This window comes from Zootoca vivipara, chromosome Z2, assembly GCF_965207765.1.
Source record: "Zootoca vivipara chromosome Z2, rZooViv2.hap1.1, whole genome shotgun sequence".
Taxonomy (NCBI): Eukaryota; Metazoa; Chordata; class Lepidosauria; order Squamata; family Lacertidae; genus Zootoca; species Zootoca vivipara.
Window position 1 is genome coordinate 28,333,266 of NC_142585.1, and position 16,741 is coordinate 28,350,006.

The following is a 16,741-nucleotide window of genomic DNA, read 5'->3' on the forward strand; positions in this document are numbered from 1 at the left end:
ATATTTGGGTTTACAGTATTGTTGCTACTAAGATGCAAGAGGAAAGGATACATTTCAGCCTCATCACGTACACATTCCCTTCACAACCCTACTGCTCAACCCCAGGGTATTATTAGGCTCAGCCAGCCTAGTTCTCTCTTCCCCTTCTCCTCATTTACCCAACCCCAGCTGACTCTCAGTGTCCTTCAGCCATAAACGTAATTCTTAGGCTTTCACAGCCCGCCTAACTGTAAACACTTTGGTTGTTTCAATGAAGTCCTATTCAGAGGAAACCCACTGAAATGGATAAACCTAGTCAGTCATGTCCGTTAACTTCTTTAATTTTATTGGTTTTTCACATAATGCAATAGAAGATTCAAAATGTAGAACAAAGAGAGAACAAAACATATAAAATCCTGGAAGTAAATAAAATAGTATACCTAATAGGAGATAAAGTAACAAGAAAGGAGCGACAATGCACATCAAATAAATAAGGTGGCCCCCACTATTTCCAATATAAGTATTATGTGTCCCAACAAGGAAGGTAGCAAAGTTTGTTGTAATAGTTTGCATTGCTATAGGAGAGGATTACTTCTACAGGATCTGGTTCTGCTTTTCCATTCTTAGCTCTTACGTGAGTCCAGGATTTTAACGAAGTGGTTGGGCAAGTCATATGGATCCCATCTCCCCCAAATCAAAGGCAGCCTCAAGAACAGAACTTCCTGTCATTGACATTCAGTGTGAACCCAAAAAGTTCCCTCTTCATGCAGTGAGGAGTTGCCTTTCTTGCTTTTATGTCCTATGCTTTCAGAAGCTTGCTTGGCCATTTAGATATTCATTTTTTAAAAATAAATCACATTTATTTATTTCTCCATGGAATTTATACTTGATTGTAAAAAAACACCAATGTCCCTCAAATCAGTTTACAAAAAGATAAAACAATAAAATTATCACTATGGGGGGAAATAACAACAATAATTTAAGACTCTTGAAAGGTTACAATAACAATAGACTAAACACAGATTAAAACTCGCACTGGCTTTCTAAACATCTGGATAGGCTTGTCTAAACAAAAACGTTTTTAGCAGGTGCCGCAAATAGTACAGTGCCTGCCTGGTATCAATAGGCAGGGAGTTCCAAAGTGTAGGTGCTGCCACACTAAATGATGGAGTTCATACAAATGTGGGTTTGTATTGGGCACCTGAAATAGTGCCAATACCACATATGGAAGTGGTTGGGGTAAGGTGATCTCGCAGGTAAACTGGTCTCAAGTTGTTAGGGGCTTTATATGCTGATCCCTGCAATGGGGTGAGCTCCCGTTGCTCGGTCCTAGCTCCTGCCAACCTAGCACATCAAAGTGCAAGTAGATAAATAAGGACTGCTCCGGCGGGAAGGTAAACGGTGTTTCCGTGTGCTGCTCTGGTTCACCAGAAGCAGCTTTGTCATGCTGCCCACATGACCCGGAAGCTGTCTGCGGACAAACGTCGGCTCCCTCGGCCTATAGAGCGAGATGAGCGCCGCAACCCCAGAGTCGGACACGACTGGACCTGATGGCCAGGGGCCCCTTTACCTTTACCTTTATGCTGATAGTAACATCTTGAACTTGGCCTGGTAGCTGATTAGCAGCCAGTGCAGATCTCTGAGCACAGATGCTGTATACTGACAAGGCCTCAACTCCTGTCAGCACTTGTGCTGCAGCATTCTGCAATAACTACAGCTCCTGGTCAAGCATAAGGGAAGCCCCACTTAAAACACATTGCAGTAATCTTTTCTCCAAGTAATATTCTCTTACTATTTAAATTAAATCTGCATGCCTAGGGAGTCCTCTGAGTATGCAGAAACTTTCAGTCAGCCTCATTTTGCTTTGAAATTTACAAGCACTCAGCCACCTATGTTCAAATGTTTAGTGACATAAAACTTTTCCCATGCCTTGTAGAGCATTTCAACCACTATGGTGCTGCTCTTCAGATGTCGTGGCCTATAACTCTCATCATCCTTGGCCATTGACCATGCTGGTTGAAGATTATGACCGTGGTAGTTCAAAACATTTAGAGAGGACCATCATGGTGGTTGTCCTGGTTTAAGGTTTTAGTGCCAGTTGAATGCTAGAGGGATTTGGGCCCACCACCAAGTTCGACTGAAGCAAGATGAGCATATTCTGAAAGCTGTTGGGTCCTTTCAGGGATTGTCCATACTTACTTATCCTCTGCCCTGAAAGCTGGGGTCCAAGTGGTTTTCCCCTTGCCCCGCTCCTTTCTCAGGGAAAACCTGCTCTTCAGTGCTCAATCAGAGCAAATAATAGCCTTCTGCCTACTTGAAAATAGGCCATCTCCTCTGAACTATAGCCCAGATGGTAACATCCTTCAGCTTTCAAAAGAAGATTTTTTTCCACCACACTAAAGTAATTAATAACTGCTAAACGCAACATTAACATTAAAAAGCAGAGGAGGTTTGTGTTTTTATGTTAGCCAGAACACAATGACAAATGGCCCTTGCAAGCTTTGCTTGGCTATGCATACTAAAAGGAAACATCAGGATGTTGAATGGTTTTTTTTAGCAAAGAATGCATTATTGCCATAAAATTCTTATTTTCCCCTCAGCAATGTGCTGTTCCGACCAAAACACAGAGTTATTCTGTTTATTTTTAGGGTTTCAAAATGTCTGAGGCTTTCATGCTTGCTGCAAGTTGCAGGTTAGATTTTCAACAGATTTCCAGGCCAGCACAATTGAAACCATTCAGTCTTCCTCTAGCTTTGAAGCATCATTGGGCGGCCAAGAATTCCATTCCATTTGTCCTTTATAACCTGTAACTACTCCAGCCAAGCTTCAAATTATAGGCTATGACCAGAATCCTCAAGTTTAAAACAACAACAACACCAAAAACTGCTGGAAAATAATGGAAATAAATCATGTTGTTATGACATACCACTTTTATGTAACATCGTACACTTTCTTAAAATCTCTGGATACAATCCAGCCATAATTAGGCACTGTTAAGAGATTATGTAAATGTTGACTTCATTGTATTGGCTTGTATTAAATTCAGATTTCATTTTCAACTCCACTCACTTCAAGCAAGAGAGCTAAGCACTTATTGTAAACAAGTGGTATTTTTTTAAAAAAAGGTGAATAAAAAAATTAAGACATGTTTAAAGTGTCCCACTAAAATAATCAAGATTAAAATGCCACAGCTTTGGCTCCATCCCATCCAGTATTCAGCTCCAGAAGAGAAAGCAGGCGATATTGCCCAACTTAAGCCTTAAAAGTTCAGTCGTACCTGGACGCAGATGGCGCTGTGGGTTAAACCACAGAGCCTAGGGCTTGCCGATCAGAGGTCGGTGGTTCAAATCCCAGCGACAGGGTGAGCTCCTGTTGCTCGGTCCCAGCTCCTGCCAACCTAGCAGTTCGAAAGCACGTCAAAGTGTAAGTAGATAAATAGGTACCGCTACCTTGGAAAAGACCCTGATGTTGGGAAAGATGGAGGGCACTAGGAGAAGGGGACGACAGAGGACAAGATGGTTGGACAGTGTTCTCGAAGCTACGAACATGAGTTTGACCAAACTGCGGGAGGCAGTGCAAGACAGGAGTGCCTGGCGTGCTATGGTCCATGGGGTCACGAAGAGTCGGACACGACTAAACGACTAAACAACAACAACAACAGCGGGAAGGTAAACGGCATTTCCATGTGCTGCTCTGGTTCACCAGAAGCGGCTTTGTCATGCTGGTCACATGACCTGGAAGCTGTATGCCAGTTCCCTTAGCCAATAACGTGAGATGAGCGCGCAACCCCAGAGTCGGTCACGACTGGACCTAATGGTCAGGGGTCCCTTTACCTTTACCTTACCTTGGTTTTCAAACAGCCTAGTTCTCAAACGTTTTGGCTCCCAAATGATTGAAACCCGGAAGTGACTGTTCTGGTTTTCGAACGTTCTTTTAGAAGCTGAACATCCGATGGGACTTCCGCGGCTTCCGATTGACTGCAGGAGCTTCCTGCAGCCAATCAGAAGCCCTGCTTTGGAAGTTGAACGGAATTCCGGAACAGATTCCATTCGACTTCCAAGGTACGACTGTATTGGAGAGATAATCTAAACATGAGGGCCAGGCAGAGGACTCCTCCACACTGTTGTCAGTACTGCAGCTGCTTTCTGCTGCACAATTCTTGACACAATAGTGCATTAATGGTGAATTTGTTCTGCTTTATTACTTGTTCTGCAATGTTTCCCTAATGCTACCACATTATTGCTATCAAGAGGGACCGCAGCACAAAAAAGTGGGCCAACCCCCCCCCCCCCAGAATATTTTATTTATTTATTGGGAAGTTTTAGAATGTGTACTGATTGGCTACAAGGCAGTATGACTGGCCCAAAACATTTGCAGGCCAAACATCTTTGAAAGTGGGGGTTAATTTTTAACACAGAAAGTTGCCAATTTAGTTCATCTAGCCAAGTATTGTCTGGTCCTGATGGACAGCAGTTTCTCCAGTGCCTCAAGAAGGGTCCGTTTCAGCCCTGTCACATGAGTGGTGGCCTTTTTGTAACTAAAGGTGCTAAGAATTGGACCTAGTATTTATGTGTGTTGCAACTCAGCTATGATACCTGTTCCTTGATACCCTTTGAGATGGCATGGAGTTGTAAATGGATGACATGGAATGAGATGACACCTCAGTGTGCAATACCCCTTTCTGTACAATACTCCCCCAATTCTTGGTAGTTCCTCCACCCTCAGAAGTTTGAATGTGTTTGCATGCCCTCCAACATTTCTCCAATGAAAATAGGAATGTGTTGTTGTTGTTGTTGTTGTTGTTGTTGTTGTTGTTGTTGTACCCTGCCCATCTGACTGGGTTGCCCCAGCCACTCTGGGCGACTTCTAACATATATAAAAACATGATAAAACATTAAACATAAACAAACTTCCCTGTGCAGCATTGCCTTCAAGTGTCTTCTAAAGGTTGTATGTCACTTATTTCCTTGGATCAGGGGTTGCATAACTCCAAACCCTCTAACATTTTCCCAATGAAAATAGGGACGTCCTAAGGAAAAGTGGGACATTCTGGGATCAAATCAGAAGTGTGGCATCCTCTGTAAATATGGGACTGTCCCTGGAAAACAGGGACACTTGGAGGCTCTGTGTTTTGTGGCCCAGGAGAGTGCATTTTCCATGGCAGCTCCTCAACTGTGGAACTCGTGAAGGTGCATCTGGCCCCCTCATTATACAGCTTCCAAACGATGCTGAAGACGCATCTCTTCACTCAGACTTTTGACACTCGAGATACATCTTTTTAGGGACCAACTTATAATTTTAAGTTGTTTTAAACTGTTTTTTTAATAATGTGTAGTTTTGTTTTTAATAGTAGTATTGTGCCTTAATTACTGCAACCCACCCTGGGAAGGGCAGGTAATAAGAAAAAGAAAAAGAATACACATACCCCATGGTCAACAGACTTGTGCTGCTTTGTCAGGGGATTCAGATCATGTTCTGAGATGGCAAATTAGGCTTAGCTATGGCTTTGTCATCTCAAGAAAACTAAGCAAAATCATTTACTTGGAAGACACTTTCCCAAAGGGCCAATAGATCAAGGACTGCACAGAATTTTGCCGAGGGTTGCACAGAATATTTGAGAATCTGCCAAACACCTGCACCACAGCAGGGGGGTCTGCTAAGAACCTGCTGCAATGAGGAGGTAGACTCACTGAAGGAGGAGTGGCATGGAGGGCATCCTTCCCAATGAGCCTAAAATCTGTGCTTTGCTTGATTCTGATACGGGGCGTTGACTTCATTTCAGCTAGCCTTGAAAACTTTCATTTTTGAAAGCTGAGCTGTGAGGGAAGAAGTGAGTGGAGATCTGAATCTGTTCTGGGATCTGTTCTCCATCTCTGCACATTGGCACAGTACAGTTTGCATTTTTATAGTCCAGAGAAGAGTTTCGCCTTTGAAGTAGCTGAGCGCTGAAGTTTTTAGTGGCTCTGATGTTGTGCTTCTCCCAAGGTGTCTCTGATGTGGTTCTGGAAGAACTGAAAATTGGCTTTCAGGACAGCCTTTGAATAGCATCAGGTAGAAATTGTGTGTCTCTTTGTGCTTGAGTAGCCAAGGAGAAAGGCATGTCATGGAATAAATGATACCCTCATAAACATTTTATTAATTTCCTCTTGCCTCATTTCTTGTGGGAGGACCACCTATACCTGCCTTATTAGGAGCAATTTATGAATGTTCTGTTTTTAGAAAAGAATAAGATGTTTTTTTTAAGCCAATTTCCTTCCACAGTACATTACAAGATCAACAGACAGGACTTTGTTCAGCCTTCTGCTGAAATGCAGAGCGGATGAAGCTGTATGGTTATCCTTCTGAGATGAATGGCATCTCCTTCTGGCAGCCATCTTGTTATTACTTTTTTTTAAAAGTCTTAGTAGTTGAAAGTATTGGAGTGATGCTGGTAGAGATTGCTAACCTCTGAGGTGCTTGCAAGCAGGGCTGCCATTGCCCTGCTCCATTCCTGCACTGCAAGCTGACTGAATAGCCATTCCTTCTCCGCAGGTAATCCTGGTATCTGTAGTTCTGCATCAAGAGCTGTGGGGGGGAGCGAAGATTAGAGATTAGGGATTCTCAACACAACAGTTTACCAAACTATAACTCCCAGTGTTGTAGTGCAGATATGTCTACATAAAAGAGGAAGGCTCTGTGGACCAGAGCAGGATGAGTCTGATGTCAGAGATAAACTCAGATTTCTGTCGTAGCACCACAACAGCTACCCCAGTCTATAGAATACTCTCCTCGGGGAGCCCTGCCTGGTGCCAACTTCCTCATCTTTTCAGCACCAGGCAAATAAATTTTTGCTCCCCTGGGCATTTGAGTAACATCATTGGCTGGATGAGGTGCTCTTCTTTCCTTTAGGGTGTGTGTTCAGCTTAGATTAAGATGGTATGTTTGAGAAGAGCCCTTTTATGATACAGTACTGTATCCTTGAATCTGTTTTTAATGTGCTTATCTGATATTCCCTATTTTCCTTTTACTTTGATTAAGTTTACTAAACCTAAGTTGTTAAACTTAGGTTTAGTAAGTTTAAAGATGTCCCCACCTACCTGAGGTGCATCTGAAACCCTCATTGTAGAGCTTTCGACGAATGCTGAAGACACACCTTTTTGCCCTGGCTTTGTACATGTGAGGTGTATGTTTTTAGTCCCCCCTTTATTTCTATGATTGCAAGTCATTTGAAATAGTTTTTTTAATGTTGTGTTTTAATTGTTGTAACTCACCCTGAGACCTTGGGGTGAGGAGTGGGTAAACAACAACAACAACAACAACAACAACAACAACAACAACAACAACAACAACATCCCTCCTTTCCCCAACAACAACCCTCGTTTTCCCCCAAACTCAAGGCAGCTTACACAAATTCAGACAAAACAGATAAATTACAGAAAAGCTGAAAACATATAAAAGATAATAATTGAAAGATAATTGAACCCTAACAGGATTAAAACAATATTAAAATCAAATATATTAGAATACAGATAATAAAAACAGCACAGCACTATTGAAAGCCCTTTCTTTAAAAAATAACAGTCAGTTCCTAAAGGCCTGTCAGAATAAAATAGGCTTCATCAGATGGCGTGAGAACTACGACATGACGGTGCCGATGATGGAAAGTAACTGTTGTTTATTTGTTTCCAACAGGTCTCTTGAAGTCCGTTATTTCACTTACGGAATCCTCTTCGGCTGTGGCAGCTCCTTTGCCTTCCAGCCATCTCTGGTCATCCTTGGTCACTACTTCAAGCGGCGCCTAGGCTTGGCTAATGGCCTGGTGACGGCTGGCAGCTGCGTCTTCTCCATGGGCCTTCCCTTCCTCTTGAAGATTGTTGGAAGGGCCATTGGGCTGGCCCACACTTTCCAAGTTCTCAGCGCCTTTATGCTCGTCCAGATCTTCTTGTCCCTAACTTTCCGCCCCATGTTCCCTTCGACCTCTGACCCCCACGATGTGGAGCACGTGAAGCTAGACAGCCGGAGCTGGCGGCAGCAGTGTGCATCGCAGATGCGGAAGTATTTCAGCCTGAGGGTCTTCAGGAAAAAGACCTACCGGATCTGGGCTTTTGGGATTGCGACTGCCGTTCTGGGGTACTTTGTACCTTACATGCATCTGGTGAGAGGAGGAGGAGACAGTTGGGGGCCGGGAAAGGTTGATATAAGGGAGTGAGGGATGGTGAAGGTGGTTCAGATGCCAGTGTGATTAGTTTTTGATGAGGAAGCTCCACAGGAACACAGCCAATCTGAGCAGGAGGGAAGATTGTGAGACTAATTCGGATTGGCTGACTTTCCTCCTACCTGGTGAGACTGTAAAATTGGTACATTGCCACTGAGGGAAATTTCATAATTACAATTGCGGGTTACACAGATTCTTTATTGCATGCCAGTGCTTGAGAGACTTCCCTGTTATTACAAGCCACCAAAAATAGTTCATTGAAAGTCAGCCAAGTTGGAAACATAAGAGCTATCCTGAAACTCAACATCTTGAGAGCATTCTGCTGCCTCATCAATGGATCCAGCACTGTAGTTAAAGTGAAGGAAAACAGTTCTCTTTGCTTAGTGCTGAGTGACATGAGATGCTGTAAGTCACAAAGCAGATATCATCTTTCCCATTTGTTTGCTTGCTAAACTTATACAACATATCAGGAAAAGAAGAACAAGCAACAACAGCACCAGCCTCCCCCATAACAGTGCTAGAATACTTTGACAGCATGTTAACAGTAAACAAAACAAGACTCCAACCTACTGACTAGCAGATAAAAATAAAAACTCAACACCAAGAGTGTTGGACTAGGACCTGGGAGACCAGGGTTTGAATCCCCACAGAGCCATGAATCTCACTGGGTGACCTTGGACCAGTCACTGTACCTCAGCCTAACCTACGTCACAGGGTTGTTGTGGAGTTTAAATGAGGGGGGAGAACCATGTAAGCTGCTTTAAACTCCTTGGAAGAAAAGGTGGATATAAATGCAATAAATAGTAACAGCAACAATATCCTCCCTAGCCCCAAAATCACTCACATTAACCCATTTTTCTTCTTTTAAATCTCCCCACCCCACCCAGGAGTCTGGCATTAAGGCCAGCTGCTGTAAAGTTGTGGTAGGTGAGTCCAGGGTCCTCCAAGAATGGTCCAGCACCTCTCCTCTAATTTCAGGGGGAGCAGTTTCACCTGCTCTGTACTTGTTTTGGGTGTTGCTGTTCTCCTGCTGCTGGAGGTTAATTTATTCAGTGATGTGAGATTTGAAGTCATCTTATTTATTTGTTATATTGTTCTGTATTGTATTGCGCTTATTAGTATTTTAATATATGTGGAGTGTCTTATTTGAGTTGAGTTGATATAGCAACCGAGAAATTGCGTTGTTCCCGCAAGGGGACAATGACAATAAATATTTATTCTATTCTATTTATTTATTCTATTCTAATCACGGCAACTGAAAATACTTCTTCAATAGGATTGAGCACTATATCCTAGGCATTGTCATCCATTTTTAAAGTGAAATTTCTGCTTTTTTGCCATTAAAGTGGTTGGTTAGAAACAAGCTTGTCTTTTAAGCCTTTCCAAAGCAGATGCCTTCCAGATGTTTTGGGCTGCAACTCCCATCAGCCCCAACCAAACAGCCATGCAAGGACTTTGCTGCCCTTCCTATCACTCTGGTGTGGAATCCCAGGATTGTGTACTGGGCAACTGAGTAGGGCATCAAAAGTCTTTCAGAATCCCTTCAAGATCCCCTTCAGTGTGCTAATTGATATATACAGTACAGTGGTGCCTCGCTAGACGAATTTAATTCGTTCCACGGGTCTTTTCTTATAATGAAAAGTTCGTCTAGCGAATCCCATAGGAATGCACTGAATTTTTTTGAATTTTTTTTTTGCCCATAGGAACGCATTAATTGAATTTCAATGCATTCCCTTGGGAAACCGCGATTCGCTAGACGAATTTTTCATAAAACAAATTCATCTAGCGAGGCAACCTCCGTTCGAAAAATCCTTTCGTTAAGGAGAAATTTCGTTAAGCAGGGCATTCGTTAAGCGAGGCACCACTGTACTTCATTTTCTCTCTGCAGAAACCCAAGGAGATGTTGTGCCTGCATAGTGTACCATGTGGGAACCTTCTAGGACAGGGTAGGGCATTGCACATTCTTCAAAGCCTGTTGGAGATTATAGATTATGGCCAGAGAGTGTGCAAAATCGATATATGCATATTCCCCAAGACCTGTTGGGATTATGCATAATGACTGGTGAATGTACAATTTTTTGTTTATGTATATATATATAGATGTTCTCTAAGGGATGCTGGGGCTTACATATGTTGACCAGGAAATTATACCCTTCCCTCTTCATGGCTGGATTATGTGCACATACTCCATGAGGCCCAGTTGTTATGCACATTAACCACCCAATTTACCTCCCCCTTAACATGTGGTGATAGGAACATCACATTATGACTGTGAGGTGGGTGAGTCACCATGTGGAGCTGCTTTAAGGGTCTCTGGTTCCAAAGGTCCCCTTAGGCTAGACTTCAGCTTCCAGTTCCTAAAGGCTCAGTACAAGACAAAGGATTGTATGCAAGCTGTCCCAGTCATGGTGCCAAACTATACCTCTCTGGGGAGCCAAAATCCGAGTGGCACATGCTTTTGTTTCATGGAGCCATTCTCATGATTGACAACTTTCTGGTCCTCAGGGCCCAGACGATGCTGCGAAGGAGAGGAAGAAAATAAACATCAAACATTATGAATGAAATAAAAAGATAGGATCTGCGTCAACACTTGATCATTGAAGGTGCTATTGTTACAATGCTTAGCATATAAGGGGTGACTGTGGCAAAAAAATTAATTCAGAGCAACGGACAGCCTTGCTAGTGAGGCAGATCGTTGGAGCTCCTCAATCCATAATTCACTGCTAACCCAAACATTGTCTCTGCTGCTGTGGTCCATTCACACAGGAGGTCCCAGGGGTTGCTTTTGCTTCAAGCTCCTGCAGGTGAAGCCCACTGTAACAAATGCACACCTGATGTCCTTGTTCCCTCTATCTCCTCACTTTCCTAGGTGAAGTACGTGGAAGAGGAGTTCAAGGAAACAGAAAGGGCATGGATTCTGCTGCTTTGCATTGGAGCTACATCAGGGGTTGGGCGTTTGGCTTCAGGGCCAATAAGTGATCTCATCCATGGGCCAAAGAAGATTTACCTACAGGTAGGCAATGAATCTCTGAGTTGTTACAGCATTTATAGTATTGAAGGACCACTTCCAGTCCGCCTCTTCAAAGAATCTTTTGGGAAGGCCGTCCATTTCTTCATGGCCCAGTCAGTGACCTCCTGCCTTCAGAGTGCAGGTGCTCTGCGCATTTAAGCCCTTCCTACTGGTGATACTTTTAATATTTAACTGGAGCATCTGTGAGAGGGGTGAGTTGTCTGGCCCCCAGATCACTGATGAGGATAGAGTCACTGGGCCCTGAGAATACACAAATCAGCCACCCTTCCTCTTCAGTGCTATTCCTAGTTTGCAGTCCTTCCAGTCTTTTAATCCCCTTGGGCGTGGTGGAATCGCTCCAAGTTTGTTGCCTGAATGACATCAGTTTTTTGTCTCCTCAGGTTGCCTCCTTTATACTCTTGGGTATAATGTGCATGATGATCCCACAGTGCCAAGAGTTTTGGGGGGTCATTATTGTCTGCCTTTTCCTTGGACTTTGTGATGGACTCTTCATAACCATTATGGCTCCCATTGCTTTTGAGCTGGTTGGGCCCATGCAGGCATCTCAAGCCATTGGTTATCTCTTGGGACTTATGGCCATTCCAATGACAGCAGGTCCCCCAATTGCAGGTAAGTGAATTGTCAGGCTGGGTTACCTTATCTAAGTAAATGGTTTTTGGAACGTCCAACAGAACTTCTCCCTGCAGGGGCATAAGCAATTGATAAAGGGTGTGCAGACTCATACTGGGCTCTTGCCTTATAGCCCAGAAATCTCCATGTAGTCGCAATTGGACCTGCACCAGTAGCAAAATGTGCCTGGCACCTGGGGAATTTGGAACGCTGTCCAAGTGGCACAGCCATGAGTGCATTCCAAAACAGGTGGAAGGCACCAGGTTGGCAAAAGCTGGTGATAAAACCATTCTCTCCTGTTTTGTAGGATATCTCGGTGAACATTTTCAGAATTACCACCTCGCCTTCTATTTTGCTGGCGTTCCTCCCATTGTTGGGGGTCTGGTTCTGTCTCTTGTTCCTCTGATTCATCAAAGACAGCTCAGGAAGAAGCGGCTGGATTCTGGGAAAGACAAGATGCTGGTTTCAGAGACCATTATGAATGGAGAGCTTCTCCCTGGTTCTCCAGCCATGGAGGCCCACATGTAAAGCCATCATTCAAATCTCCCAGTGCCCTGGTGCACACACTGTCACCACCAGCATTCTCTGGCACTGTACCTGAGCCCAGCCCTTCCCGAAGAGGAATCAAGCTTCTTCGATTGTAGGCAAGGACTGGTCAAGTAAGGACAATCCTGATTGGACAGCTTCACCTTTCAAGTTGATTCTGTTTGGCTCTCTCCCTTGAGAGAATTCTTGTAGCGCTATAACTTGTTTGCCCTGCTATGATCGTTGGCACAGCAATGGATTACACATAGGAAGGTGTTAAAAGTTTTTAACATAGATTTCCTCAGTCCAGCCCCCTCCTCTCCACCACCAAAATCCTAAAGCCATGCTTGGATATCTTGCCTTGAAAGTGGAGTTTAATCTCACTGTGAGATCCTTTGGGAGTTAATTTTGTATCAGCCAAATTCTCAAAAGTCTGAAACACTCAAGGAGGCTAAAAAAGGTAAATTCTGAATCATGTTTTTTTCTTTTGATTCTGACTCTGAAATTGTAAGAAAGCGTACTTGGTTTTTCCTAACAGCCTTTTTCAGATAACTTTTTTTGCCACCTACTTTACTAAATACATCCATCTGTCAAAAGGATCCCTCTCTGCTTCCTCCAATTCAACAGTCCCTGTGGCAGATATTGCTTCTCTCAAGGTATGCAGTCCAGTGTTTTCAGAATAGTGTTCTCCAACCATTGCCTGAGTGGGTTCCATTACATAGGAAAACAGATTTAACTCTTGAAAGTGTGGGTGGTGATGTCCAACTCAATAATACTTCCAGTTTGGCAAAATGTAGTTTATCTCTCTCCATTAATAACTCATTATCTTCAAAGCCGCCACCCTTCTGACTTGCAGATTTCATACAGGACCAGATTTAGAATAATTCTTTTACTAGAAATATTGCATTTGGGCCTCAAGGAGGACTGTTTCATAGGAATTGGTATGTGCATTTCTCTCCAAGATTGTTTCGACTAGAGTAGTTTGAGGTTAATGAAACCTCCCTCCTCTTTGCACAAGGACTTGAGGCATTCATTCCAATGCAGAATCTGCAACCCATGTGTGGAAACAGATTTTCTGCATGCAGAATTGTGTTGGGTGCCCAAGAACCCTCTGCGAGTGGGGCTGGGGGGGGGGGAGGACCAGCAGCTTGTTGCCACATGTGGGTCTTCACAGGCATCTCCATTTGGAAGCATGAAGATTGGTCTCCTAGGAACAGACTCTTCTTCCTGTGAACAGCAGCCGACATGTGCACAGGCTTCTGTTATACTTGGGAGTTCCCTGGATCAGGGTAATCTTTGTGTGGCAAAAGTTGTTCCTTAATCCCCTTGCAAAGGTAGCTAATCATCATGTTTCTTATGGTTCGGTCTGGGGTCATTGTTGTAGAAGCTCCCGAAGGCAGCCAGGCATTTGCCAAAATAAAAACTTTGCTTTAACCCCAGCTGAGATTTTGTGTTGGGTCATGCACTGATGTCTTTCTGCTTACTCACCTTTGACTTCTCCATCCAGTGTCACCTACCTCCTGGGAAAGGTCTGTTCGGGTGTTCATATGTGGGGGTTCAGTTCCAAGGGTTCTGTGTATACATGAAAATCATGTATACTCAAACCCTTGGAGGTGTAAGTGAGTGGTAGGGAGAGGAAGAACCCGTCCATACTCCCAGAGCCCACGTGCCAAGTGGGCCTTGCCTGGGAAGCAAGGTAGAAAGCTTAGAAGCTGTTTTCTGCCAGGTAAGGCCCTCTCAGCAGGCAAGCTCTGGAAGGTTAAGGATGCTTGCATGAGATCTTGCAGGGACTCAGATGGCACTGTGAAATCTTATGCAAGCATTCCTGAGCCAGCGCACTGAGCAGGCCTTAGACCTCAAGCAAAGCAGAGCTTAAAAGTTCTTTATACGCCAGGTAACCCCAAGCAGACCTGGCACAAAGAGTGCCTTTAAATTCTCTGCCTTGCTTGGATTTGACTTGCACTATTTCAGCACGCCTCCCTTCAGCTGCATATGGTTGAAATCACGCCTTTTCATGTCTGCATCTTTATTTCGAGAGTATGGAATAAGATAGAGGGATATTAAGTGGACTAGGATCTGGGTTAACATCAGCCATGAAAACTCACTGTATGTGACCTTGAGCCAGCCACTGTCTCCGAGCCTTACCCATCTCACAGGGTTGCTGTGAGGCAGCACCTTGAGCTCCTTGGAGAAAAGGTGGAATAGATATAATGCAATACTGATAAATAAGGAGTGAACAAAACAAAAATGTTTCTCTCCAACCTGCTTTTTCCTGCTTTTGAACTGGGGAAGGTGAGCTGGGTGTGGAATAACGTGGGGAAAGCCTATCATAAAAATCAAAGGAAAAACCGGATCTGGGACACAATCAGCATATTTAGGGCTACAAACATTGGGCTTAATGGGCAGGTCATTCAGTATGTGGCTGTCTGCTAGGACAAGCTTGCTTGGCTGGGGTGTGCAGGCAGGGTGCAATCCATGATCCCATACTGCATATAGACTCTGCAAGCTGAGCTTCTGCACCACCTGCTTTTTGTCCCGACATCCTTCTTTTTGCGCCCAGTAGTGTTTGTGAACTGACCTCCTCTGTAGACTGCAAACAAGGTGGTCAGCTTGTGTGGGGACTGTACCACACTCCAGACCTCAGCAGGTGGTCCCATGATTGAATGCCTTTTAATATCACAGATGGGGAAAATAGAAAATACAGATAAGTATGGTAGATGTTAAAGGAAGACAAGGCTGGAACTGTAATTCCTTGACACTTCTTCTGTTTTTCTGTTTTGAATTATTTGCTATCCATGGGCGTTCAACCCAAATGAACCTCCTCCGCCCCACCCCACCTTCTGAAATGGTGCAGTTTACAATAAATTCCCCCACCACAATGAGAGCTGGGACCCAACCATTATACCCTTTCTGAGACCTTGTGCTCTGCACACCCACTGTGATAACAGTCATATTTCAGAGAGGTGGGCTGTATTGAGGGCAGGAAGAGCCTCAATTCCAGGCACCTGGGAAGCCACATTTCATCCACAGTACAGAATGGAAACAAGCCCCCAGAAACTCCCAGTGGGTTGGTTGTTATGCCAAGAATGTATGTGGCAGAGACAGTATTAAATAGTGGGAACCCTTTCTGAATCTACCAGAACTTGGCAGTGCCTCAGAAGCCTTATCTCCTTGTCAAGGGACATTTGTTTAATGTAGCCACTGAGTGCTGCTGGATTCAGAAAGCTACTGACATATAAAAAGAAAGTCCTTCTTCATGCAGTGCATTGTTAAACAATGGAGTTTTCTCCCACAGGAGGCAGTGATGGCCGCCAACCTAGAGGATAGGATAGGGCTATCCATGGCTACTAGCCATGAGGGCTGTGCTCAGCCTTCACGATCAGAGGCAGCTCTGCTTCTGAATACCAGATTCTGGAAACCCAGGAGGGAGGATGCTCTTGTGCTCGGGTCCTGGCCTCATCCAGCAGGGCTCTTATTATGTTCTACCGTATTGCCTCTCTTCTTAAGGTAATTTACTCAGAGTATTAGCCATCTGTAAGTTGCTTGGGCCTCATCCACTCAACTAACCCATGGAGGTATCAAAATCAATTGGGTCCTTCCCTATAAAGACCATTTAGAGAGTGAGAGAGGAGGGGGAATCATGTGTACGCTTCTCCCACCCACCTAGCTGCCCTTTTGTGTTCCAAACTGATATTCCTGGATATATTATGTATTCACAAGATATGCAGGACTTTTAAAAGAGAGAAAATCTAGTTGTAGTGTATTGGTTAGGAGACTGAGTTCAGGACTGAGAAGCCCTCCCTTCAGACCTCACCTCAGCCACAAACTCAATAGCTAGATATTAGTCTAAAGCTTTCCCCTTCCCCCAGTCAATTTGCAATATCAGGTCTACCGCCCTGCCTTTCAGGATTGTTGTATGATTTACAAGATAATGCATGTAAGGCACTATATAAATACTTACAATTATGCTTTCAATTTTTATCATATATTTCCACGAGCAGTCTTTGAACTTTGCTATGAATCTTACCCTCCACTTGCTGAAATAATCCCCAAACACACAATATGCTAGTCTGGGATCCAAAACAGTAGCTTTATCCTTGAAGCCAAGCCTGCAGTTCCCCATGTCAGGGCTGTTTTGATGTTGCAAATCTTCAGAGAAAATGCCCCCCCCCATTTTCCTGCCTAGATCTTGAAGGCAAGAGTCTGGAAGAGGACTGTTTCACTCCTGTTCCTGACCTCTTCTTGCCAGTTTTCTGTGCTTTATGTTTAATGACTCTCCCTCATTAGATGGAAACAGCTACTGCCTCTGGTCTACTGCCAAAGGTAGATCATCGCTGCCCATAATATATGCCTGTTAGGATCTGCCATCATTGCCACATCATAACCACATGACAGAGGCAGCA

At 44.0% G+C, this 16,741-nt stretch overlaps 1 protein-coding gene across 1 annotated transcript in view; it reads left to right on the plus strand.

Moving 5' to 3' along the window:
- Window positions 1-13,777, plus strand: part of SLC16A2 (solute carrier family 16 member 2) — a 96,285-nt gene extending 82,508 nt beyond the window's left edge. The window contains exons 3-6 of the mRNA XM_035113528.3: window positions 7,651-8,113; window positions 11,043-11,186; window positions 11,585-11,813; window positions 12,121-13,777. Coding sequence (XP_034969419.1) covers window positions 7,651-8,113; window positions 11,043-11,186; window positions 11,585-11,813; window positions 12,121-12,341 — 1,057 coding nt within the window. The 3' untranslated portion in view covers window positions 12,342-13,777. The remainder of the gene's footprint in view (window positions 1-7,650; window positions 8,114-11,042; window positions 11,187-11,584; window positions 11,814-12,120) is intronic.
- The last annotated feature ends 2,964 nt before the right edge of the window (window positions 13,778-16,741 follow it).